This window comes from Phoxinus phoxinus (assembly GCF_949152265.1).
Source record: "Phoxinus phoxinus genome assembly, chromosome: 10".
Classification (NCBI taxonomy): Eukaryota; Metazoa; Chordata; class Actinopteri; order Cypriniformes; family Leuciscidae; genus Phoxinus; species Phoxinus phoxinus.
The window spans coordinates 25,798,551-25,826,025 of NC_136885.1; the positions used below are offsets into that span (position 1 = coordinate 25,798,551).

Consider the following 27,475-nt stretch of genomic DNA (forward strand, 5'->3'; position numbering starts at 1 on the left):
AGGCCAATATTTTTCCATTTAGAGATTATCAGCCTATAACAGTGCCTGCTTAGCTGTGACAGTTATTAAACATATGATCTGTTTGAAATATTACTTTTGTAATATTACAAAAGAGGTTTGGGGTCAGTAAGATTTTTTGTAAGAATAGGGATGCATTAAATTGATCTCAAGTTACAGTAAAGACTTTTACATTGTAACAAAAATATTTAAAATAAATGCTGTTCATTTTAACTTTCTATTCTTTAAAGACTCCTGAAAAATTGTTTCATGGTTTCAATGAAAATATTAACCAAATCAGAATTTTAGACACTGAAGAAATGACTGCTGAAAATGAAGTCCAAATTACTCAAAAAATAATTACTGAAAATGATATTGCCATCACAGGAATAAATTACATTTTCAAATATATTAAAACTATTTTAACTTGTAATAATAATAATAATAATAATTCACATTATTACTGTTTTTATAAAATACATGCAGCCTTGGTAAGAGGGAGGGAGAATCATATTTTAAGAGTTAATTTACTACAGAAAGTTTCATGAACTTATAATACTTTTCACAAAAATATTGAAATATTAATATTTTCAATTGACTTTTACAGACATGAAAAATTAGGCTGTTTTTATTTCAGTATCCAGTCAAATTCATGTATTAAAAATTGTTTGTTGTAAAAGACTGATTTTGATCTCAATTTTAGACATTAATCAGTCATTCAACATTACAGTACGGTAAAATGAAAGGTTTCAACTTTAACATTTAATAGGCTTTAAAAATATGAGAACTTTTAATTTAAGTGAACTTAAAACAATCTTCATATAAACCCATTGTAATAAATGTCACATTTACCTGTTCCTTTAATATATCAGGGTTCAAAAAAGTTTCAGATTCAGATGTGTGTATTTGGCCAGTTCGGCGTAAATTGTAATTGCGGATTGAAAATATGCCCAATGGAAACACGTAAATTTCAAAAACTCCCATATATCGCAAAAAAAGTTTTTCCGCTCACATGAAGTGGTTTTTTAATTGCGTACAGAAAAAAATTATTAAAAGTAGTTACTGGATCCATTCCTAATCTTCAGAATATTTAACGTATACCTTCATTTGTAAAGAGCTTGTGTTTGGTACAGCCCAGTTCATTCTTGTGCTTGTTGACTTTCAAATATTTGCTAGACCATTACATGTATACTTGTCTTAAATGTAGCAGATGTGAAACAAAGCCTATAAAAACCTATGCTGTTAGATAAGTACAAATATAGGCAACCAACACCTGCAACCCACAAATCAACAGGGAGGAAAACACATTAGAGCAAAGAAGCTAAAACAAAGACTCATGAGGTTCGGAAAACATGTCCAAATCGCTCCTTAATTATTAAAATACTAATAAGTCCTCCGTTACTACATTTTAGTGTGTAAATGTATCAGTCTACCTGGACTCCAGCTGCCATGGCAACTTGTTTGAAAGCAGCAAGCCATACAAGCGTCCACTTCCTGTCCTGTTTGGTTTTTCCAAATCAAAAAAAGTGTTGAAGTAGGAGTACAAATGAAAAAGTTACAGTCCTAGAGCACAATGTGACTGAACACGGCCATATATCGGACAGTTCAGATGGAAGACACTGAGGAACAGGCAGTCTCACAACTCAAAATGTGTACACGAGGAGTGTAAAAGTCAGAATATGGACTCCTAATGTCTAACAAACAGGGAACACCATCCAGAAAAAAGCTAAGAAACACCAGCACTCGACAACATATCCATGATCATGTCCTAAAAGCACAGCCGGCCAGAAGCCCCAGCCTTTGGAAACACAATCAGCGAATGACGCACAACCACTGAATTCGGTGAGAAAACAGAGCAATGTGTTACGCAGATATCATTCAGCTGCATTAAACTGGAGCCTGAGCAGCTTGAGTCAAGAAATTAGCCCTTAATGGATCAGACATCACTACTAGCGGCAAGATAAGTGAACGAGTAGGAAACAGATCCGGAAGACAGGGTTCCAAATGATACAAAACACAAAAGATGTGAGTGAGGTGTTTAAAAGAATGATCCGTGCAAAGGCTGTGCATTAATGTCAGGGAGAGATTCAGATTGCCTTGAAAAACAGAGGGGGGCGAGGCCTGGGAAACAGAGGGAGGAAACGGCACTCCACCCTGATCCTGAAACGGGGAGGAGGGGAGAGTAAGAGGTGAAAAGAACTGAAAACGACCCCCTACCATGGTACACCGCAGTGTGAAACAGGAAAACAGCAGAGAAAACAAACATGACATGCATTTACTGATGTGAAGTTGAGTACACTGATGTGTACAATCATATGGATAGAGTGCAATTGTTTTTCTTGCATCTGTAAATTTGCATTTACACCGCCCTTCAAAAGTCTTCTTGCCTAAAGTTGGTAAGACTTTTTTTAATGGGGGGGGGGGGGGGGGGTTGAGCAATGTTAGTTGGGGGGGGGGGGGGGGGTGTAAGCAATGTTAGTTGCTTACATTAACTAAATGAGCCTACAATAGCAGACATAAGCCCTTGAAATAAAAAAAAATGGCCATGTTTTATAAAAAGGTTGACAAAACTAAATAAAAACATAGAAATTATGTAAGATAACGTTAATTTAGTTGTAGATTACATTCTCATATCCATTTCTTTTTCTTTTTCTAATGTCACAAGGAATAATCTGTTTTACTGCTTTGCACGATTCTTTTGTAGTGTGGTTTTGGTGTAGCCTACTAAAGTGTACTAAAATAAACATTCACGAGTGTACCTGACGACTTCTCACCGCTGTCTTTTCAAAGAATAGTACACCGGCGAGCGCGAAGTATAAATGCCTCGTGGGGAGGCGCGCGCGCAGTCAGCAGAGGCGCGCGCAGTGGAGGCTCGCAAACCCATAGACAGCGCATAGACTCATGCATAGACTGCTTCTTTTTCCGTTCTGATTGCCGCGCTTGACTTCTAGGTGTGTAACCTTTATTATTGTTCGGTCTCTCCCTTGCATTCTGTTGACCACCATGAAGCTCTTTTTTAGCACATCTTATGTAACCGGCCTCAAACAAATATATCCGATCGAGGCAGGTGCACCAGATACAGGTCCTTGAGACCGATTAGTTGACTTGTCATTCAGGCAAACCACCGACTAGTCGACTAGTGTACATGTACATGCAACTCCAGAGCCAGAGTATTGAGGTGTATATGCTAAGCAAATGAGAAGAGAAGTGTGTAGGCAGTTGTGTTGTCGGAAATAAGGCCGGCATTCAGCCTGGAGCAGCTTGTTTCATTATGTAACAGTCTGTCTCCGCAGGGAGAAACCATGAAGAGTCAATCACTGCCCTGCCGCTACACACCACCCCCTTATGCATTGCTGTATATGCACAAATAACTACAGGCTCTCATTCCAGACAGCCTTGCTTGTAAGATGTCTTCAATGTATAGTTCTCAAAGCTGTGGTTCAAATAACCCAAAAAAGCATATTAAAAAATATTTACTGGTCAGTGGTCTGCCTAAACCACTATTTACCTGTTAGAAAATCAGATGCATTTCTTAGGGGGCTTTTACATGAGATGCATTCTTGTGTTCAGAAACAAAGCAAACAAACACAAGTTCAAAACATAGGTGCGCAACAAAGGAACAGAATGCAGGGGTCTCAAGACGTGTTTTAAAAAGTTAAACTCAAAATACCACATAAGACATAATGCTATAGCCAAAGACGATTGACTGAATATATATGGCTGTAGTAGTTGTGGGCATGAATAGAAAATATCATACGTTTTCGAGAAGAGTTTTACTCTGAAACCTAACAACATGCCAATTGAAAACTAAAAGTAAAATACAATGTATTATATAATATATACATTTAAAAAATAAAATCTATGTTATATTGTTAAAAATTAAAACAAAATATTTATAATTATTAATACTTAATTATATACATTTAAAATTAAAAATCTAAATTACAATTTTATATTATTAATATTCAAAAATATGCACTTATATTACTATTTATAATTATATACATTTAAAAAATAAATATTGTATAAGCCCTAGATAACACACCTATAAAATACTCAGTTGTTGGACAACATTTTGACTATTTGTCTGAGGTTAAGCTCCAATTGGACACATTGTTGTAGGGGTAACACGTTTCAGTTGCTTACAGCAAATTGACATTTTGCTGCAAGGAAAATACCACTGGAAACAAATACAGTGTCAGCAGAGGCAACAGTGAGCGGATTCCGCCGAAAGAACAAAGACGCCTGTATTGTGACATAGAACCTAGCCGTGCTGTTTGGCTGAGGAACATTAAAGACTTGATTGCTTCCTCTGTGCAGTAACCGAATGTCAGCTGTGCTTTGTCTCCTTGTTTGTCATCACTATCGGTGGGGTCTCACACCCTGCGCCGGAGGAAACAGTACAAACATCACCGGGATTCAGACTTCAGGCTTTTCTCCACACATGAACAATGTGAGATTATTGCTAACTTTGCCTAAAGTCAGCATTAAAGTAAGGGTATAGCGATTTGTTCCAGAAACATTTTTTTGTTATGCTGGTTGAAAGTCTCCTCACATCCTGTTAGCAAACACTAATTTAAAGTGATAGTTCACCCAAAAATTATGTCATAATTTACTCAACCTCAAGTTGTTCCAAACCTGTATGAATTCTGTTGAACACAATATAAGATATTTTGAAGAATATGGTTAACCAAACAGTTGATAGACCCCATTGACTTCCATAGTATGGAAAAAATAATAATATGGAAGTCAATGGGGTTCATCAACTTTTTGGTTTCCGACATTTTTCATCCCTTTAAGTTGTCTTATGTATATATATATATATATACACACACATATATCATCTGCGGAAGACGTAGGACCATAAAATGTTTGTCCAATCATTGCATTCGGACCTCAGTGCACCCTGCTCGTGCAGACATCACGTCATCACAGTGTGTTTCATGCTACTAGAAGATGGCCATCAGTCACCGAGCACGGTCCGCAACCGAAACAGCAGCCACCTTTTACAGTTCTCCCTTAACCAAAACAACGAGCTTATGCTGCGTTCACACCATAACTACTGTAATGTGGAAGAGATGGAAACCTGTGACGTTATACTCGGAGTGGTTCGTGAACTGTGACTCGAATTTATGCGTTTCAATGGCAACACTATCACCGCCAAAATTAATTTGCAGCAGTCAGATGGTTCAGTGCTCTTTGTTTTATGTTGTAAAACCAGTTGTTTTATGTTTATTATATTGTAATGTTATGTGCTTTGAGACATGAGGTAGTTTAACGCCAACCCTCATCTCGAGACACTTAGCAAACTCTGCTGAACACATTCATGTCTTTTGAACGAGGTGTGGCTTTCGAGAGCACTCTAAAGGGAGGGTGGGATCTTATGCGTTCAAAGCTAGTTCGCTATTGCTAGCCGCTCCAAAAATTCATAGACAGAATATAAAATGGACACAGCGACCCCATAGGTTTCAACGGAGAAAAGTGAAGTCAATTAGAAGCACTCACTTCCTGATGGCTGATCGTACTGCGCAGGCTCAAACTGAGCTTGACGCCGTAGATGTGACGTGAGCAACCTGTCTGACAGTTGTAAGTCTTCTAGTAGCTGTACCAAGAGAAATCTGAATAATTCCCTACCAAATCTCGCAGAGACGGAGAGCGTGAGTATTAGCGGTCCATGATCTAGCAGCGGGATCAACTTTATGACTCTCTATGGGCTTCTCACTTGACTTTATGCCTCCACGTCTCCCCGACTGCGAGCTTCTCCGCCCGTCTATACGGCAATTTCGGCAAAGTGGTTATGACGCAATCGTTAGCCTATTTTTACAAAAACTGCTTCTAGGGGGCCATAACGTAAGATACAAGGTATCTATGTTTCTTTAGAAATAAATAATGGACAAATGGAGTCTTTAAACACCACAGATGTAAAGTTATTCGCTGTCAAAGTGACGCTAAAATGAATGGGAGTCAATGGAATGCTAACAGCAGGTGATGGCTTGTTAGCCAATGGTGACCCCCGGGGAAGCTTTGGTTTCCGGCTGAAGGATTACCCCCTTGTAAAAATTGCCTACTCTACCTATAAACGGAAGTTGTGAACGTCTTCCCTATTGTGACGTAGGCCTATATTCAAGTAAATTGGCTTCTCGGACAAGAAAATAAAATAAAAAATAAGGCGGGACTTGATTTTGTCCGTCAAGAATTAATTGGATCATTGTGGTTTGCTATCGCTGTGATCTCATGATGTGAGTGACAGGTTGTCCAGCCGTCATACTTAAAAAACACATCATCAGAAAATAAAAGAGATGCCGCTGCAATTAAGGAGAAGTTATTTTGATTAATGATTACGAGGGCACATTACTTTTTCAAAAATAATGATGTGCATGGATATATTTCTATAATAAATACTGCAAAATTCAATAAAAAATAAGAATTTTCAATTTTGATTTCATGGTGACTTTAATGCTGGATGGTATTTACCATGATATTTTTTTAAATTATGGTAATCAAATAGGATAATATTAATAATTTAAATATGAGAGGTAATAACCATTTTGAATTTTAACGTGGTTTACGTCAAACCAGTAACTGTTTCTTCCCTACTGCTGAGTCATAACCAGTCTCTGTTGTGATGAAGTCAAGCCAAGGTAATGCTTGCAGAGCTTAATGCTTCTAAAACCTAGTGAGCTGGCTTAGAGCTTACTGCCAACATTGGCAACTGCTTTCTAAGACAGTTGTTTCACTGTTTTGGAACCTCAGATGTTTCAATGTTTGTCATTAGCATGTTAAGTTAAGAGCAAGATATTCGAACAAATATAAATATCCACCTTATTTTCACATACAGTCGTTTTAAACTTGAATGTGCATTTCTTCTGGTGTCAGTCGCTTCCAATTATTTAAGCTGTACAAATACATTATGCTGTTTGAAAATGTTCACGTTTTTGGGTTTAGGTTTATGCTATCATATTATTTGGATTTATTATTCTAATCACAATAATAATGACCAAATGTCTGTAAAGGAGCGCTTCCAGGACTCAAAATGTTTGCTTGAGGTGCTCTGATTAAAAAGCCTTTTTTGTTATGACTTGGTCATCTTAAACCTTTAAAACACTCCGACGCGTTTCAGCATACAAGCTTTTGTCAGGGAGTCAAACTTGACTCCCTGACGAAGGCTTGTATGCCGAAACGCGTCACAATAATAATAGTTTTACAGTTTACTCCACTTTGTTATTCCTTTAGTTATTTACCAATGACTTCAAAGTATTGCACATTCACAGGAAATAGTGGATAAATAGCACAAACAAAAATTGGGTAAAATAATTATAATATAATAATAATATAATACGATTTTTAATTTAAATACTCTAAAATATACTAATTACTTTAAATTATATATATTTTTTAATCAATACATTTCAATAATGAATGACAATAAGCATTTATAAAAACCTTAAATAAAATTTCTCGTTGCTTCAACTTCAACGCCATCTTGGATTTTTTTTTTTAAATTCACTTGTCGTAGTGCATTCTGCAATTGTATTCTTCATAAAGGACTGCCTTCATGTGATGCCGCCTTCTATTTTGTCTACAAGTTATCTTAGAAGACAGCATGATTAATTTGGCTACTTTGAAGTACCTTCTTGTCTGAAGCTGCTGCCTACAATGTCCTAAAATGCGGATTATTGAAGCATTTTCTTGACTCACCCAAGTGTGCGCAAGAGTTTTGAGGTGCAGTCTCTAGTGGGAACGTCTGTCCCATGCTCCAGCCCCCTATAAGGGCCTCTTTTTGCCGCTCCTGCCCAGGTGCAACCCAGTGAACAGCAGCAGCAATTCAGGATACCCAAAGTCTTCTGCCTTTCCTTTTTTAGTTTCAAAGGACTCGTTTCCTGTCACCGAGTGTCGCTCTCATGTTTCTTTCCACTTTCCAACTCACAATATTTCCAAGCTCCTCTCTTTTCTTTGAGTGGATCTCATGCCAACTACCTTTCTTTTCTTCCAGTGTCCTTCAGCCCTCCTTCTGCAACTCTCTCCACCCCCTCTCCCTCTCTCACTCCACTATCTCTCCCTCCACTTCATAAAGGAGCTAGCAAAGCAGATCAGCGTAGACGCCAACGGATGCCTATCATTCCTTAAAGCAGAGGTCAAAGTGCAAAGTGAGTGCGTGTGCGCTTGCGTATGAGTTCTAATGAAAAGCACAAAAAAGAGCAAGGGATTAAAGGGAAGTTCTGCCAATGGAGGGAGAGATGGTATCAGCTGGGCAGACATTTGACTTTGTGGAGAATACAAAAGAAAGAGGAACTGACATCTGAATGATCATCAAAAATACTCTCAACACATCACGTTAGTCAATATTTTAAATGAAATGTGAAATTTCACTGACATTACAAAGAAAACCTTGGTAAACCTTCATTGGCCACGTACACACTGGAAAGTATCAGTAGTGTGTGTACTGAACATGACTCACTTCCGAAATGGCGATGATTGACACCATAGCAATGTTATGCTATCTAGTATGTTTGATATCTTGATTATGATGAAATATGAAATTATGAATTGAAATATGATATGTTTGATTATAAAATATTATATGATTTTAAATAACTTTTTTATTAAAGGGTTAGTTCACCCGGAAATAAAAATTCTGTCATCATTTACTCGCCCTCATGTTGTTCCAAACCCGTTAAGTGTTTCGTTCATCTTCGGAACACAAATAAAATCTTAACATTTCGGTCCCTCAATTGACAGCTTTAAAACGTTTACAAAGAGGTCGTAAAGCTAATCCATATGAATTGAGCAGAAGATACACAATTCCTTTTCATGATGAACAGATTGAATTTAGGCTTTTATTCACATTTAAACATTGATCAGTGAAGATAAACAGAAGCTAACCCATACATGCTTGAAGCGCAAGAACAAACCTTGTTCTTGTGGAAGCTCAAACGTGCTACGTAACACGAGAATGAACCTCCACTTACCATAACTGATGTGTGAGTTGATGAATGTTTATATGTATAAAGTGATTGTGTCTCTTCAGAAAAATTGGACTAATCCACTCAATTCATATGGATTAGTTTTACGATCTCTTTATGAACTTTTTGAAGCGTCAAAGTAGTAGTTGCGTAGCTGTCAATAGAGGGACAGAAAATTAAGTGAATTATGACAGAACTTTTATTTTTGGGTGAACAAACCCTTTAACATATATTTTATATATATATATATAATTTTATTTATTTATTATTTATATATAGTCATTTATTTTTGTGATGCCAAAGCGGGAATTCTTCAGTGTCACATGATCTTTCTGAAATCATTCTTATTCACGGTGCTCAAGATTTTACTTTTATCACAGTTTAAAATGGTTGTTTTGCTTAATGATTTTGTGGAAACCGTGATCATTTTTTTTTTAGGATTCTTCATGAATAGAAGGTTCAAAAGAGCAACACTTTTGTAACAACATAAACGTCTTTACTGAATTAAAATTATATCTTACTGAGCCCAAAACTTTTGAATGCTAGTGTACATTTCAGACTTAGGATATTGTGGACAAGTTACATAAACTACTTTTATAATACTTTTGTGTCCTTTGCGAAGCTTGAAAGCTCCACTCCATTCATTGCAAATGCATGGAAAAGAGCGAACAGCACAGTCTTCAGCGTTTCTACTTTTATGTTCCACAGAGAAAAGAAAGTCAGACAGGTCTGGAATAGGGAAGAAACAATTACAATTTATTTTTGGGTGAATTATCCCTTTAAGATTGATACTGAAGTCTTTTCCCTAAACAAACCCTCTCTTTAACTCGGACATTAAATTATTAGTATACACTCAGTGATCAGAGGATCTGGACTCCTGCCCTCTGCACGGAACAGAGGGTAATACACTTCAGCAAATCTTCATCCACAGGAATTCCAAGAATGCAATTTTATCCAGCAGAGTACATTAGCAGAGAACGGGAATGTGGACGTGTGTAGCTGTGTAACTTGACTACAGCAGATCGCACTCCTAATCCCATTTTATACAGCCAGACATTACTTCTCATTCCACAGTGTATAACAAAGCGATTCTGTCCCAAACCCCTGAATTGAATTGAATTGATGTGTTTATAAAAGCTTATTTTAGATGAGAAACCTCAAGTCATGGACCACATCCTCCCTGTGATCAAGAATGCTCCAGATCTTTGGTCACCATGCATGACCATGTGTAATGATCATGCCGCCTGAGGACACGTTCTTGTATTAAAAACACAGCCAGATGGATCGCAAAAAAAAACAATGATTCACTAGATTTGACCTAATTTCCTTTCAAATCTTAGGAGGACGTTCAATTCAAGAGATCAGGTGTACATTACTGAACCTTCATTAGTTCACAAATGAATACCAGCAATAAACGCTGCAGATGTTATATTCAGGTGACTTCACCCACAATTGAAGGAAAGTAATTCAGGTTCCCCGATGTTAAACTCATTACATGACTGATGCTTTTGGACACACGCATATAGGAAAACTTATCAGTATCTGTGATCTCAACATTCATTAGCATTAACTTTGTTTAATAATTAAGGAATAATCTCGAGGAATTTTAAAACAACCTTCACATTAACTGTCGTCGACCAAATAAAAACAGTAACACACCAGCTAGTAGGGTTGTCAAACGTACCGGTAAAATCAGTACCAGTCTTTACAAAAAAAAAAAAGGGCACGACTGTATACCAGCGTTTGTGTAGTACCGGTAGTACAGAGTACCAGGTATATTTGTTACCCGCTGATATACGCTGCTTTCAAACGCTATTGTTGGTGTTTGTTTAAGCGCTTTGTTTTTACAAGTGTTGACCATTGTAGCCTATCACAATCAGTTGAGCGCGTGAAGGCAATGGCCTTTCAGAGATGCAGCAAGTTAGTCAGAATCCACTTATCACCGCTGAAATTAAACAAGTTTTTTTTTGTGTTTTTTTCAACGCAAGCCATACACTTGCACATCCTTTCATATAACCAATAAATCCAGTGAGTTTGCACTTTAGCGTTTGACAACCTTATTGATTATAAGGGAGGTCTCTTATCTTGCTTTAGTTTATTGCCCATCCACATTCATCTGAACACAAGTTTAGTTTTTCATGCCTTAGTATACGGTAAAGTTTCTGAATTGACAACTGTTTAAATGCATGATTGAATTGGTAACTGCGATGACTTGATGAATGGACGAGAAAAAAAAAGAAAAAAAAAGGGACAACAGTTTTTTCTCTGGGACTGAAATTGATACTGAGAACCACACAATTTTACTGGTTTTTGGTACAGAGACTACTGACATTTTGGTAATGTGACAACCCTACCAGCTAGTTTAGTGTTTATAGTTTAGCATGGTTACTGAAAGGGATAGTTCACACAAAAATGAAAATTGTCAATTGACTCACTGACTCATCCTCGTGTTGTCACATTGTGTTATACAAAGAAAGTCAGTCAAACAGTTTTGAAACATGTTGTTTGGAGCCCAACTGGAAATAGAAAATGCACAAAGAAATACAAGCTGTTTATGAATGATATGAGGGTGAGAAAATAACAAAATTTTCATTTGTAGGTGAACTTATCCATTTTAAATAAAATCCCTCCAACTACCTTTCAAAAGTTTGGGCTTAGCATGTTTTTTTTATTTGATCAAAAGTGTTACAAAAAATTATACTATGTTCAGCATAGTAGAATGATTTCTGAAGGATCATGTGACACTAAATACCGGAGTAATGATGCTGAAAATTCAGCTTTGCCATCACAACAATAAATAAAATACATTTTGAAATATAGAGATATAGAAAGCAGTTACCGGTAATTCAAACAGTTCAAATAAAATGCAGTCTTGGTGACTATGAGAGAAATGTTTAAAAAACATTAAAACAATCTTACCGACTGCTGTGTCTAAAAGTGCAACTTAAAGTGACGTGATTAGTTGACAGACCCAATGCATTGATTAGCAGCAAAATCCACTAGTTGATTTAAACCCCAGTTTATAGATGAGAACATGGTGTAAAATAGGGCATTAACACATCTTTCAAAATATTTGAACAAAAAAATGTTTACGTTGAGGCTTCGATGAACTAACGAAGAACCAAGAACAAACAATCCTTTCTGCTTGTGGTGCAGGAGCTGAAATCCAAAAACCAGATGCTGAACTGGGGGCAACAGATACAGAAAAAGCAAGAGGGAAAAACTGCAATGATACAACAAAAGGAACAAAAACTATAAAGCAAGCAAAGGAAGAGGCCAGCAAAAATAGCTTTGTGCTACATGGTTCCGACATGTTACATAAAATGTGTACATCCAAGTTGGATAGATCACAAAAGAACTCTGACCTATTCATCTCGCAACTCATCTGTTATCTTTGCAACTGTTCCAAGATCAGCCCCACAATAAGAAGAACACACATGCATCTACACTGGAAAAAAAATGACTCAGAGGATTGAACTGAAGCCCTGATTCTCACTGTCCCAGTTAAAGCACCTACACTGGGCACATTTCCAAAGAGAGAGACCGAGAGAACAGAGAGAGAAGAGAATCAGCTTGCTGGTTCTGCCTAGACCCAGAACCTGACATGACCTGGAAAACAAGCTCTACAAATCTGTTCAAGGTAGGAACTGCCTTCATGACCTTCCTTAGGGGGCAACACAGGCTATTTACCAGCGTTTTGTTTCGCAAGAATCCAATTTTAATTAAATACAGTTGTTCTTCATTAAACTGCTCTCAGACAAATGACAAATGTTTGACTACAATGGCTGCATCCTAGAGTATAAATTGTGTATAGAGTATAAATTGTATAAATGGCAGAAACTGTGGTTTTGACAAAAAACACTGTTAGAATGCTTCAAAACTAGTTAAAGCAAGATCACACATTGGTTTCTGGACCTTAATCAATGGCATCTACAAATGGAACAGTTTCTTCTCAATTATTCAGCATCATTAGTATCAAGAAAGAGCAAAGCAAGGCAATAAATACTCACCTCGATTTTCCATTACAGAATCTGAGACAAAACGATAAATGGATCCTGTAATTAAAGCAAAACAAACAGATAATTACATACCGTAAGCAGGTCCATCTTTTACAGAGCCACTCATTATAATAGATAGTATGACATTAAAAAGATTTAATAAAGCAATAAGTCACAAGAGGCTGTGCATTACAGTCAATTTACCACTGGTAAGCGGTGTTCTTAAGCATAATGCAATTCAAACTCCTTTACCCTTGGCAAAATCAGAATTCACTGTTGCAAATATATTTCAGGTTTAGAAACAATTTATAAAATAAAATACACTTAATATATTTGTACACCACAATAGAAAAAACTATAATAGAAACAAATAAAATGTTTTTACTTCTTGGGTCTATTAAAGGACACATCTTTCTTGAAATCACCAAATGGGAGCTTCAAAACAGAATTTACTCAGAATGAATGTGCAGACGTACAGTGGTGAAGGGCATTGGTGGTCGTCCGTGGTGCCTCTGTTCGTCTATATCAAGGGTTCAAGACCAGCAGACAGGGTGCATTCGCTCATCTCCAGGGGTTTCCTGTAATATAGATATATAATATGTATAACTCACTTGATCGGAGGTCAGCTGAGACCAAACATCTCTTCAAATCCTCACTCGCTGTGATCACAGGTTCATCAGAGCGATCAGTAAAGTGTGCTATCCTCAAGTACTCTCATCGTTCTTGAAAGCTTCAGTCCAAGACCGCTTCATATGCTACGAATGATGCTTGTTATTTTACTTCAAGTGTAGTCTTTGCCAATCTTAAAAAAAAAAAAAAAAGATTCGGTGGTTCCTACTTCCTACACTGATTAGTCGCACGTCTCACACCATTAAGGTGGCAAGAACTTCCTCCAACATTTTTAAAAAGCAGGTGTCACACCCCCAGGCTGCACAATTGTTGGGACAAAACTAATGGTTCGTTTAAAATAGCACAGGCGAGCTTGAGAAAAGACCAGAAGGAATGACCGCAAATGGAAGACAGGCAATTATCTGAAAGGCGCTGATGGAAAGGATAGATAACAGGCAAATAAAATGAGCGAATGTCTAACAGATGGATACACAAAACAGACAGGGCACATCAGACTGTAATGGACTGTCAGTAGAAGTGGAGGATGGATGAATGGAGGAGAGAGAGCTAGAGATAGAAATGCTAATGAATATCTCCAGGGGCATTGATCGATTAAACCGAATGCAGACGGACAGCAGTCTCACAGCACTTCGACTTCTGCTTCGTCACAATGAAAGATAAGAACGGCAGAAGACTGCACGACATTTACCTGAGCCCGGCTAATGTTGTTTGTGTGATGTGTCTTATTTAAAGACAAAAACAAGCTGACACAAAATACAGTCAGCGCCAATCGTATACCAGCTAAAATTAAACAGGTAGGGGAACCAGTGTACTTTTTATGTATAGAGTTTTATGTACAGAGAGGGAAGGGTTGCCGTTGAAGGGTCAACTGCATTTATAATGTATGATTGAAACTACAGTAAAACAGTAATATTCTGAAATATTATAACACTTTAAAACAACTGTTTTCTATTTGAACTGAATTTTTAAATGAAATGTATTCTTGTGGCGGCAAAGCTGAATTTTCAGCATCATTACTCCAGTGTCACATGATCCTTCAGAAATCATTCTAATATGCTGATTTGCTCGCTCAAGTAACATTTATTATTATCAACAATGTTGAAAACAATTGCGCTTCTTAATATATTTGTGGAAATGATTCTTTGAAGAATCTTGAAGCAATTTATTTCACCCATGGTGAATAAAAGTAATAATTTCTTTAATTTTTTTTAAATAATAATAATAATCGATGACCTCAATATTAATGCATTTGCTCTAAAAAAGGCTTGAAATGATTTGTTTTTAAATGCAAATAAACCAAAATACTGCAAAAAATCTAAAATAAACTGGGAATGTTGTTCACATTGTTTTTCAAAAAAAGAAAAACACAAAGAAAAATCATTTTAATAGGGATGCACCTAAATTAAAACCTAAATCCATTATTATCATAATTCGTAATAGTAATCAGCAATATTTTGTACACACACGTAATTCATTAAATCAACCATGTTGCAGTTAAAGTAATAAAGTTATTGGAGCTTACTAAGACTCAATTATGGATGCTGGTACGTCCCTTATAAAACATGCCAGTCAGCTAAGGTTTTACAGAATTTGAATACGTACATTAAGCAGGCAGGAATGCAGTAAACAAGAGACAGGCATTGCTAGAGTTAAGCAGCCTGCTTCAGCAATGATCATTATCCCCTGCAGCCTCACATTTTTGAGGTTTCAGACACCAAAATAATCCTAAAACCATTTGGTTTGCGACTTCCTTGAGGGCTTAAAGTGCCTGCTTTAGTAATTTAAGTTTCATAAAGAAGTTGGAGTTGTACAATTGTGGTAAATTTTGATTATAAAGCTAGTGTTCTCTTATCACACTGTTCTTTTAGGATGAGGAAAATAAAATATATTCCATTTGTCCGAATGTGGACACACTATAAAAAGCTTGTCTGCAGGGAGCCCACGCTGCCCCTTATGCAAATCTCAGAGAACAACATGGTATACTGCTGCGACGATGCAGTGATCAGGCAGCTGGAATACTAATACTGTGCAACATGCTCTCCAATTCATTCCTGTGAAAAAAAATCAAGCAGCCTTTGACAATATCAAAATAGATCTTCATAAATATGAAGCTGGGTTCACACTTTTATTATGGCCACGATTTGGTCGATTTTGAGAATCCTAAGAGAGTCATCTAATTCTAGGCCAAATTCTAAAGTCTTTGACGGCAGTTGTTTGACATGTTCGCTGACAGCCGATTGATGATGACCATTGCGATCAAATTTGACCTCAGACGAAATTATGGCAGTGTCAGAAGTTTAGGCACAGTCCTGCAGTGTAGCTTCTCCTACGACAACTGTCAAATCAAAAACCAACAGGAGCACAGACAACAACAAACCACCACTTGCTCCACACACATCATCTTCGTTTTCAAGAAAAGCCATGATCAAAATTAACACAGTTGTTTTTGTAACTAGTAACTATCCCGCATGTAAATGCAGCTTACAGTCACAGAATGTGTCACTGATTGTTTGATGATGTAAAACTCTGAATTAGGCTTCCGGCATGTGTGTTTTTAACGCGTCTGGACTGCCGTACAGTCTGACATTAAAGGACAAGTTCGGTATTTTACACTTAAAGCCCTGTTTACAGATCGTATCTGATGAAATAGAACGGTTAAGATTAAAATTTGGACACATGCTCCTGTCCCGAGAATTTTAGTTTTATTTAGCGTTTGTGGACCTATTTTGCCAAACGCGTCACACCCAGATTCTTCCGTTGAGAGCTTGAATAATAGACACCAGTTGGTGGCGATAATGCACCTTTGCCGATTGCAAGCAAACCGCTGGCATTTCATTTAATACACAGAAGAAGCAGAAGAAGAAGCGGCGGAGGAATACCGTACCTCACACAGCACATTCAATACAAGTCAATGGAGGTGGACAAAAACTACGATAAAACCTGTTGGAATGCATCTTTTTCAGCGATTTTTTTTGGGCCCGTATCAGTGAACACCCCTGACCACTCGGTGAGTTTCACGTCTTTGTAAACGAAAGTTGAATGTGTTTTAGGAAGGAATCTTCCAGTGGCCATAGACAACCATTGTGGGGGTGTGGGGGGGAAGCGAAATAAACCCAAAATTCTCGGGACTGGAACATGTGTCCAAATTTTAATCTTAACCGTTCTATTTCATCAGATACGATCTGTAAATAGGGCTTTAAGTGTAAAATACCGAACTTGTCCTTTAATGACAACTGAGATCCCACAGTGTGACATGGCTTACAGCAGGAATCATGTTCGTACGGTCTGACAAGCAACAGTCGTAAAGGACTACTAGAACTCGTACAGTCAGTGTGCACCCAGCTTAAAGGTAGGGTATCCAATTTTCGCAGAGGCTAGCAATAGCGAGCTAGCTTTGATAGCATAAGATCCCACCCTCCGTTTGGAGTACACTGCATAGCCTTACGGAAAACGCTGATGACGTGTGATGCCTGCGCGAGCAGGTAGGTAGGACATTGTATCATTGCACTCGGACCGAATTCAATGATCGGACGCACATTTTATGGTCCTATGCCTTCAACAGACAATACACAGACATTTAGACCACTTTAACTTGGTGATTAGGGGTAGAACAGATCGCAGTTGATCTGTGATCCGTACGGACCAGGCCCCATGGTTCGGCACCAGGCCCGGGGTGGGTAATCGGGAGAATCGGGAGAGTTCCCGGTGGGCCGCTTCACTTTTGGGCCGGTCGATTTTTTTTTTTTTACATTTGTCCCGTTAGTTACAATATTAGGCTACACGCGTTCCGCATTCGGACACCGCAGCGCGCAGCCTCTGCATGGGTAGTTCCATGTGAGGCAGTTCTCCCCTCCCCTCCCATATAGTTGGTTGGGTCCATAGCGCGTCTTTTCCAAAACGTTTTCTCAGGTACCGATAGCTGGGCCGGCCCTACCGTAACGGTACGCGTCAGGGAGGATGGATGGGAGGAAGAGGCCAGGAGGGGCTGAAAAAACCAGGTTGAAAAAAAAAGAAAGGCATTGGAGGAGGATGCTGCCAAATGTGCCAAGCTTACAGATTTATTTTCAAGAGGACAAAAGTGGCAACAGGTAAAGAGAGATAGGCCTAGTAATGATTAGCAATTACGCTGCAATGTAATTATTCGGCTAATGCCGTTGTATCGTTGTATCGTCAAAATATAAAATGTAATAAAAATATTAGCCTTTTTGTATCACTCAATACATGTCATGGCGATTCATAGACTTTGCCAATATTATGCAATTTAATATTGATAACAAAACTCATGCTAGATCTGTGTATGCAGTAATATGACCTCTTAATTATTTGTTGTTGCTTCTGAGCAGCAGAACTGTAAACATTAGTTCAATATGCCTCTTTGTGGAAGAGTGGGATACATTTCAAAAGCTTTCTTTCTTTCTTTCTTTCTTTCTTTCTTTCTTTCTTTCTTTGCTTTTGTTAATTTATCAACCTATTCTTCTGGAATAGTGGAATCTTTTTTGTTAACTTCTTCTGTGACTTATTATTTAACCTTTACATTATTTGTTGAACCATGGTATTAATACAAACTACACAATAGTAAGAGCTGAACTTCATTTATCCAATTTGGAAAAAAATAAATGTAATTTGGAATTCCACCATGGAAAAAGTGGGCCGGTCTTGGGCCTGAATCTCCCGGGCTGAAAAGTGGCCCCACTCCGGCCCTGTTCGGCACGCATGTGATTCGCGGATTAACTGCTAAATTTAACCATCATAGAGTGAAAGTTTATAATTTGGACGTGTTATGTCTTGGCAATTTACACATTCAAACAATTTTAAACATTGAAGAAGCAGCGAAAATCAAGACGTTATCTATACACAGCGCGCAGAGAGAGAGGCAGGTGCGTACCAGACAGTGCTCGAACACCGAATTGATTCCTCTTTGGGATTACCTTGCCCTTGAACGGACACATACACAGTCATTTTTAAAATACCCATCTTAATAATACCCGTCTCGGCAAGTATTCTCTCGGTTATGTCATAAGTGAACAGTTGAGAAAGAAACCGATGTTTGTCAGTTTTTTCGGTCTGTGCAGTCGGACTTAAAGTGACGGCACACACCTAATATTACTACTGTTGTCTGTGTGTCATTAATATTAATAAAACATCAAATTACAGCTTTAACAAAGATGAAACTATATTTAATTTCTACAGTGAACAAATAGTGTTATTTTGCATTAATTTCTGTTGTTTTAAATAATGTGTTAACTTTATCAGTTAGGCTGAAAAGCAAAGTAACCATATACTACAGCCTATATCTTCTTCTTTTGATTTTGAAGCATGTGATGTCACCTTAAATTATTCTTTAGGGCCAAGTGGTTAGCATGTTGTGACTGTGGTATCAAAACTACAGGGTAATATCGACCAAAGCTATGCATACATCAAATAATCAATCATCCCACCATGTAATCGTAGTCTAGCCACTGCAAAAAACTAGCTATGGTATTTTAGGTTTCCAAGCATTAACTGTGTCTAGTCAACAGTTAGAATTCTCAAAACCACAAGAACAAGACATTCTCCTAAAGCTACGTTATACAAATGTTATACACGCATGCACGCACGCGCACGCGCACACACAGTGTAATTAAAAGATTACCTTTGTGTTAGTGTTAGATAACGGTAAAGTTTATCCTAGTGTAAAATAGAGAAATGAACATTCACAATTAAATAGGCCTATTCAATATCAACTGATATACATCCATTAACTGACAAAAAAAAAAGTCACCTTTCAAAAACACTGATAAATGGATGCCACTCACTGAATTAAACATTAAATTGTAAAGAGGCATGTAGCATTATTCTCTCATTGCATATTGTCTGCTATTTCACACACTACTACCATTCAATTAGAAAAAAATGCTGCTGCTGTGGCTTCACTGATGCTGATGGGGAATGGCTTAGGAATATGTGCTGGATGGGCAAAAGAGCCAAGAGAATGAATTGGAGACACTTCAGTGCCTTAACGGGGAGCAGATGTGTGTGTGTCTCAGATAAATCAGTTCTCACACCCCTAGACCAGATACTGTAAACTGGAACAATGTGCAGAGTACTTCCTTAAAAGGTGTATGTATGCAAAATTCACGTGTAGTGTTTGCGAAATGAATGTGAATATGACCGGAATGTATAAAAGCCACTATAATAATACGGGAATAGAGAGTATGCATGTTGTCATATTCCCAGATGCAAAGAGAGTGTCACCTCACGAACCTGACACTTGGTGAAACCTAACACATGCTAATCCCTCTCACACACACACATGAAGTGTGAAAAAATGATGTAACTGGCCTATTTCTTCTTTGGGTGCTTAACTCCTCAGCCTGTGTCGTGCACCATTTAGGATGTGTGCTCAGGGAACTAAAATCAATCATACTGTAAATGAAACATGGCAAACTAAGCGTGGTACCAAACTGTTTGGATGCTGTGACTGTCCCATAAATTATATAAAAGTAATATGGTAATATGTTGGAAGAATGATTTGACAAGGTCATTTCACTTAGTTTTGACGACTTGAGAAATCGAACATGAAAAATCATATTCGAAGTTTGTTTGTTTATTAATAATCAAATATTTATTCATTATATTTTGACCATTAAATGCCTTCAGTAAGACCTATTGATATTAAACTTAAGTTGTATTTGTTCTGTCCACCAGAGGGCAGTGTATCAGTCAATGTCAATAGGCAGGCAATAGTCTCAGCCTCAGACGTCACGCCCACGGAACGTTAGCTAAACGTCTGATGCATATGGTACACTTAACTGGAAACACTTCAGGAATGTCGAAGTCGTCATCTGATTGGTTGAATTTTATCGGATTTCCGGGGGGCGCGAGTGTCGCATTTATTTTCGGTCCGTCGGGAAACAAAGCGCAGACGTGTGATTGCGGAAGAAAAACTGTTGTGTTTACATGAGTGACAATGAACATTTATCAAGATCAGCTAAACGTAGAAAGTATGCGAGGTTCACGGCATAGACTCTTTAAGAGATGTCCAGAAGTTTTGTTTGAGGCACTTAGTGGAGACTTGTTGCACGCCGGTCTGTTGTTGTGGGGACATTTCCACGCCCCGAAACGTGACGCTGAACGAAACGAACTGTAATTGGTTGTTTGACATGTCGGTCAAACTGCCTTATGGGCGGGCCTTGGCCAAAGAAAGCTGCTATGAATTCCAGACCTTCAGCCGTCAGTCTGAAGGTCTGGCTACGCGAGACTAGGCAGGCAATAATGTTTTCAGAAGAAAAACACACTGTCACGACTGTTTTTTAAATATATATTAAACATCAGACCCTGGATTAAACACAAACAGTATGCTTTCGACAGGTTTTATCCACTGTTCTTATCAAAAATAAATAAATCGCGGCCATTGTTTTGGTATACAAAATAGGTGCTAACCAGGACGCTCGCTAATGTCACCTACAGGAGCCCAGGTGACTAATAATAGCCTTGCTAATGAGCTCGCGATTCACAACTTCACCAGGCATGAAAAAGCCTCGGAATCTGAATTGAAAACAATCACATTTAGAAAAAATAATGCCCATAACAGGTTTGAATATAAAAAAGGCTGCCTAATATTCGTTCGAATATCATTCTTTTTTTCTAACGTGAATGAGTGATGTAACATTAAAGTTTGTGAAACAAATCTTGCTCCATCATCATTATCATCATTACTCAAAGTAGTAAAAACAAAGACAATCTGAATTTTTAGACATAATTTTAGGTAACAGCATGCCCACAGCTGATTAGCAGAACTATTTCAGTAAGACAGTAACATGATTTAGACAGAGACCTACACAATATAAAACACAAAGCTATGCATTTTGAACACCTCGTAGGAAATTGATACTTAATCTTTCTAACAGGTTGTGATTCTGAGGAGCAAGTTGGTCCAAATAAAGTGGTATCCCATCTTTAATGGATAAGCGTTTAGTAAATTCCACTTAAACCTCACAGAGATTTGAGAAGCAATCGTCAAAAGGTCATACTGCTGTTGTATCGCTGTGGTAATTTAACCACTGACTCTTCACATCCTCATCCTTTGGAAGTGTTTACATAGAGAATTTGCTTTTGCAGAGCAGAAAACAGCGAGCGAGAGAGAGAGAGCGAGAGCGAATAACTTTATTTGTCGTGCACTTTGATCTTTAAAACTTTGCAGACCTTTTTTTGTTCACAAACAGCTATATTAGACACTACATGAAATATTTTAAACACAGTTAAAATTGGTCTGTCCTTATATGAAAATAAATACAGAGCTGCCTTTATATTTTAGAAAGCGATATCCCTTGCAAAGGGATCAACATACATACTTTGTGACCCAAAAAAGCCTGAAAACCCGTGAACTACTAGACTAACACAGACAATCTGTCCTTTATATATAAGAAAAAATATAAAAGACAAACAGCGAGATGAAATGCAACAGACTGGAACAATGCACAAGACAAGACGCTTTACAAAAATAATTTCTCAACACTCATGGATGATCCAAAAATAACATGAGATGTAATGCAGAATGCAATGACCAAAGACTTCTGTCTAAATGTGGATGGTTGCAGGAGCGATGCTTTAAAGTAGGCTTTTATGAAGATTTTTTTTTGGAGCACAGTCACTTAAAAAATGCATCCAAAAGTACACCTAGACCTACATAAGTAAATAATCATACATTAAACTTCACTGATCGACTAGTCAATTGTTGGTCCAATCCAAAAATGATGTCTGATGTCACTTAATGACTGACACAATTAAACAATGATGGAAATTGTATCAGAGCAGATGGCACGTTCAAACACATCCCCAAAGCTCACTGTTAAGAGTGACACAACGGCACCACCCTCTCATGTACAAAACTAGGCCTACAACTCGACTGCCTAAGAATAGCTTAACACACATAAAAAAGTGGGTTTAGTGTCCTACATCAAGCTGCCTGTAGTACCACATGGTTGATTCTCCAAACTGACAGAAAAAAAGAAAGGATGACAGAAATTAGAGTCCTCTTCTATAAACAGAACTTTCAAATCTAAGGACGAGTTCTTTAACTGGATGCGCCGATTCAATTACGTAGCATGGAAATGGGAGCAGCTGGTACGCTTGTGTGATCTTTAAATAGCATCCCACCTCTGCGTGTCAAGGCTGGCTCGTGTGTTTAGTTTTGGGCTGAGACAGCTGCCGATGGATGAGAGAAAAAATCGTTACATGAACTGGAGGTCAATGGAGAGTTTCGATTTCACAAACTTTTGCCAACTGCGTGGGGTAGACAGTACGGTGAACTTACAATTCACCAATGTAACCCAAACGCAATCTAACTGTAATTTCTGAAATCGCTCTAGAAGTTGGCCTACCTCTCTGGCCGAGACCTCAACCAGAACGCAAGAGCTCCGTTGAGGGAACTACGAAGCGAGACCTGTATTTCCTATCTCCCGACCGCATATCACACCCCTGGCTTCCTTCAGAATGACTGGGCAGTACTGTACGTTCCCATTGCGAACCGTCTGTACGTCATAGCCACGCCTGCCCCAGAAAAGCTCCGCTCACCCCAGGGACCAGTGGCCCACATTCTAAGGAGCCCAAAACACCAGTCCGAACCAAATTCAGCCCTCCTCTCATTCCATCTTGTACATAGCCTAAGAAACTAACAACACACACACAACCTTGACCAAGTCATGTTCCAAGGAAAGGACATCAATCCTTGTTTCCTAATGAGAAACTGTTTTATAGTTGTAGAAAAGGCACTTTCCATTTCCCACCAGTAAATTAAGATCTTGTGACTGAATCCTGATAGCTGGCAAAGTGCATTTAGTGAGGAGATCTCCTGGATACAAAGCAAATCAATCAGAAGTGGTAGAGCTGAGTGAAACACATTCTCATGGCAATTCGTAACCATTTCAAGTTTTTTTGAATGGTGGCTAATTCGCCTTTGGCTAAGCCACGCCCTAGAATGTAGATTGACCAATCACAGCGCAGCCAAGAACGAGCTCCCACAGAGGGTCCGACACTTTTTCACGGCGCTCCATTGACTTTAACGCAGGAGGCTCATATTTTTGGTCTCGGCAGGCTATTACCTCGTCGTTTTATAAAAAATATGGTTAAACGTTGTGCCTGGGGCATTTGTAACACAGATACGCGTTTTCCAGAGAGGTTGGAGGGGGGTGTCCGTTTTTTCCCCTTCCCAAAACCGAAGTTAAATACAAACAAGTGTCGTCTTTGGATTAAACTGTGTGGACGTCCTCACAGTCAGCGAAACCCCTCAAGGATCAACAACACACTTTTGTGCTCTAAGATACATTTAGCTTTTAACCTTACTGTGAAGTTATACTAGTTAGATAGTTTTATGCTGGTTTAGGTTATGATTTCGGTTCTCTGCACTAATTGTTGATACGCTAGCACACGCTGCTAATAAATACAACTTTTTACTCGCGTAGTCCGTTTGCTTTGTAAATAATAACGATTATAGAAGTGAATAGAGACCTACCCAGCTTTGCATGACAGTGTTTCTCCTGATATTGTTAGTCACAGCCTCCGTCTCGATTAGGATATGCTGTGGTTCATTGTTTGACTGTGACCGTTATGCTTTTGCCTCTATTTGGATGCCTTGTTGTTGCTTGTGTTTCACCGTTTGTCTTGAATAAAGCCTTCAAACGCATACTGCAGACACTTTTGCCTACTTCTATCGGACACTTTATTTGCTGCTTTATAAAAGTTTGATAAAATTTCATTATGTTTCGAAAAATTAATGGCAAGCCTACCTAATCCATTGCATGGCTTGAAGACATATTAATACGTAACAAAGGCAAGCTCGCTTCATTTTTCCTTGTATGTCTGCTGCACGTTTTGCACAAGACGCACACACCTCATTGATGACTTTTCTTAATCGACCATTGTTAAGTTTAATCGACCATCGTTAAGTTTAATCGAATACATTATCGACAATTAATTGATCGTTGATCAATCATCAGCATTCCTAGTACAGATCACATCGTACAAATTCATACAAAATCACTACCTCGTAAAATTTTTACATTTTCTAATGAGATCAGGTTGGAACCACAATCTAACCTGTTTAGCACCCCATGCAAAAGCAGTACATATTTCGGTACCCATATTAAACAAAGGGGTCAAGGTTTGGCTGGTTAACATGGTTTGGCCCTTACTGGTAGGTAGGTGTCATAACTACATCACCTGGCTGCAGAGAGATTTTTGCCAAACATAGAATGCTTAAAGCAGCAAAAAAATATGGGAAAATGCACTACAATGCGATTTATCGAAATTATCTTTTACAATTTAGGCTTTTATGAAGCAACAAACTAAACTACTGAAGTAAACTTTTCACCCAGCCACTCACTATTCGTTACATCTGACGGACAGTTAAAAGCTACCCCCTTACATACTGGTGATGATAAATCTCAATGGCCTACTCCAGATAACCATTGTATAAAGTACGGGTCATTATTTTTTTTAAAAATTTGTTTAAATGCAGTAACCCAGAAATCACTTTATTTTCTGTAAAGCCACAGTGTGAGTACAACACGAACCTGCTGTTATAGTTATGCATGCAGTGTGAAACAGACTGTAAGAGAACTAACAAAACTATTTTTTAACATCATAGACAATACACATTCTCATAAGCCAACAATATGCAAAAAGCAAATGAAAAGACATAATTTGCAACTTAAAGGAAATGTAGACCAGTCAATATTTTTCTAGAACACCTTTTTTCTCTGTGCTCATGGCAAGAAAAACCTTAACCAAACCTTTTCAAAAGTATCATCAGAATAAAACATATTTCTCAAAGGGGTAGAAGTATCCCAGTCCAGTAAAGTATGATTATGAAATATGATATGATTCACATTTTGCTGAATTTTCTCCTGATGGTAAAAATTATGTGTGCGTTGTGTGTAAATGACTTAGACCAGTCTATCAACATTCCTCCCAAATAAAAACAATTCATGTCTTCAACATCTACACATCTCTCTGTAAACCATTTAGATGTACAATACAATCTATTACACCAAAGAGTTCAAACTAATTAATTTCAATTTGAAACATGATAACTATTTAAATATACTAATGACACAATATAACTATAGCCTAATCTTGTCATCTAGAACCACGATTTTCAACCAGGGGATCCATTTAATAGAGAAAATACATAAAACAACATTTACTCTAACTAAAGATTTGTTAAGTGTAGGCTACACAATACTAATGTTCATAATCAAAGTTGTTATAAAGAAAACAACATTTTAATCTGTGGCTCCTGGGTTTTCTTAATGTCTCCGTGTCAATAAAAACTAAACATCCACGATTCCACTAAACACGTTCTTGTCATCACTTGTGTCCTCCTTGAGTTGAGATAGAATACCAATGCGAGTCAAATATAATATGCCATCATGCCATGGTATGCATTAACCACACTGAGTAACAGGAATATTTCTTAATAATATTAAATAGCTTGTCCTTCACCCTACCTTACAACCGGCAATCCATCTCAATCTTTCACTCATGCACACACCAGAGAAATTAGAGCTTCACTCGAGCAATGAATGAGTGATGCTCTGATGGAGCTCCGAGCTAATCAAGTCCTCAAAACGACTCGTGCACAAAGAACAAATCAGATGCTAGAAGGATGAGATCTTCTTCAATGTTACGCAAGCTGACGAGATCGGTCTCTGCATGTGATAAGGATGGGATCAGACAGACACCGGCTCTCGTAAACGGTTTCGTTAGATTGTGAGTAACAATGGACTAAAAACATGCGGTAGATGCGAAATGCTCACTGCGAGTTGACGCGCGTGCTCATCGCACGTATTTCAAAAATGGACATGAAAATGAGCGATGATACATTCGGAAGGATTGGGAATGTTATGTTTAATTAAAATGCTCAATGTTTCCCTTCAGAAACCCCCGTCAACAAATACGGATTTGTAAAAACAGCTCTCGTGCGTTGCAGAAAAGTCAGCTGATCATCATAACGGTAATATTCTCAGATGTTCTAGCCTATGTTCGGTGATCTTTTCAGTACCTATCCCAGACTAAAGGGCATTTGCACTGTTCGTAGTGGTTATTACATGCATTTAATGCATGTAATTTGGGAAAGAAGAAAAAACAGAACGCAAGCGTGCAAAGATGATGGGGAGCATCACGATGAGCGCAGCGCCGCTACAACTTTGATCACAAATATTAACGCATTGTTTTTTTTCTCATAATAAAAAAACACATGGCTGTATTTGTGGAGGGAAATCCTATGACGAAAATACATGTTGTATGAGCACGAGTACCTTTTGTGCATAACATTTAAAAACATAGCAGAAAGCTGAGTTTTGCATTGAAACGTTTTCTTTCCAATGCGATTAACCTGCGCGTGCATCATCTGGTTGATATGTAACATCTCTTACCTTGCCCTATTACGTCTAAGGCACTGGCCCTCCTCTTCCCCCGTCTAGTTTCACTTCACAAGACAACACGGATACTTTTTCCTTACTCTCTTTTTCCAACCCCCATTGAAACTTTTGCCAAAGATACCGGAAATCGAAGGACAAGAAGTATGGTAATTGTAGTTTGAAGTTTGAAGAACCTCTTTCCGCTTCCATTGTCAGCCTCAACATAATTGACTACATTACCCATGAGGCGTTTCAGGGGAAAGCGAACCAATGCAACTCATTCCACTATTATAGTTTAAATGTTGAATGCATGTGAATATTTGGTTTATTGTATTGTTGTGGTGTTGTAGTGAATTGTTAATTTAGAAGAAAAAAAACCATGATGTCTTATCGTTCACATTTCGGTGAAACCGTGTGCGAATAATTTTAAAGTAAAGCTAAGCAACGACAATACATTTTAATGACCATATGTTCTTAAATGTAATAT

At 38.0% G+C, this 27,475-nt stretch overlaps 1 protein-coding gene across 8 annotated transcripts in view; it reads right to left on the reverse strand.

The window, feature by feature from the left end:
* The window catches only part of phactr4b (phosphatase and actin regulator 4b), a 44,481-nt gene extending 17,336 nt beyond the window's left edge, over nt 1-27,145 (reverse strand). For 2 of the 8 annotated variants that reach the window (XM_079626711.1, XM_079626707.1), the window contains exons 1-3: nt 27,004-27,145; nt 13,435-13,536; nt 12,971-13,015 (exon numbers count right to left, since the gene is read on the reverse strand). In XM_079626711.1, coding sequence (XP_079482837.1) covers nt 12,971-12,983 — 13 coding nt within the window. In that variant the 5' untranslated portion in view covers nt 12,984-13,015; nt 13,435-13,536; nt 27,004-27,145. Of the gene's footprint in view, nt 1-1,430; nt 1,596-12,970; nt 13,016-13,434; nt 13,537-26,076; nt 26,148-27,003 lie in introns of those variants that run through there. The other 6 variants (XM_079626712.1, XM_079626708.1, XM_079626709.1 and 3 more) reach the window with 6 other exon arrangements.
* Between the last annotated feature and the right edge of the window lie 330 nt (nt 27,146-27,475).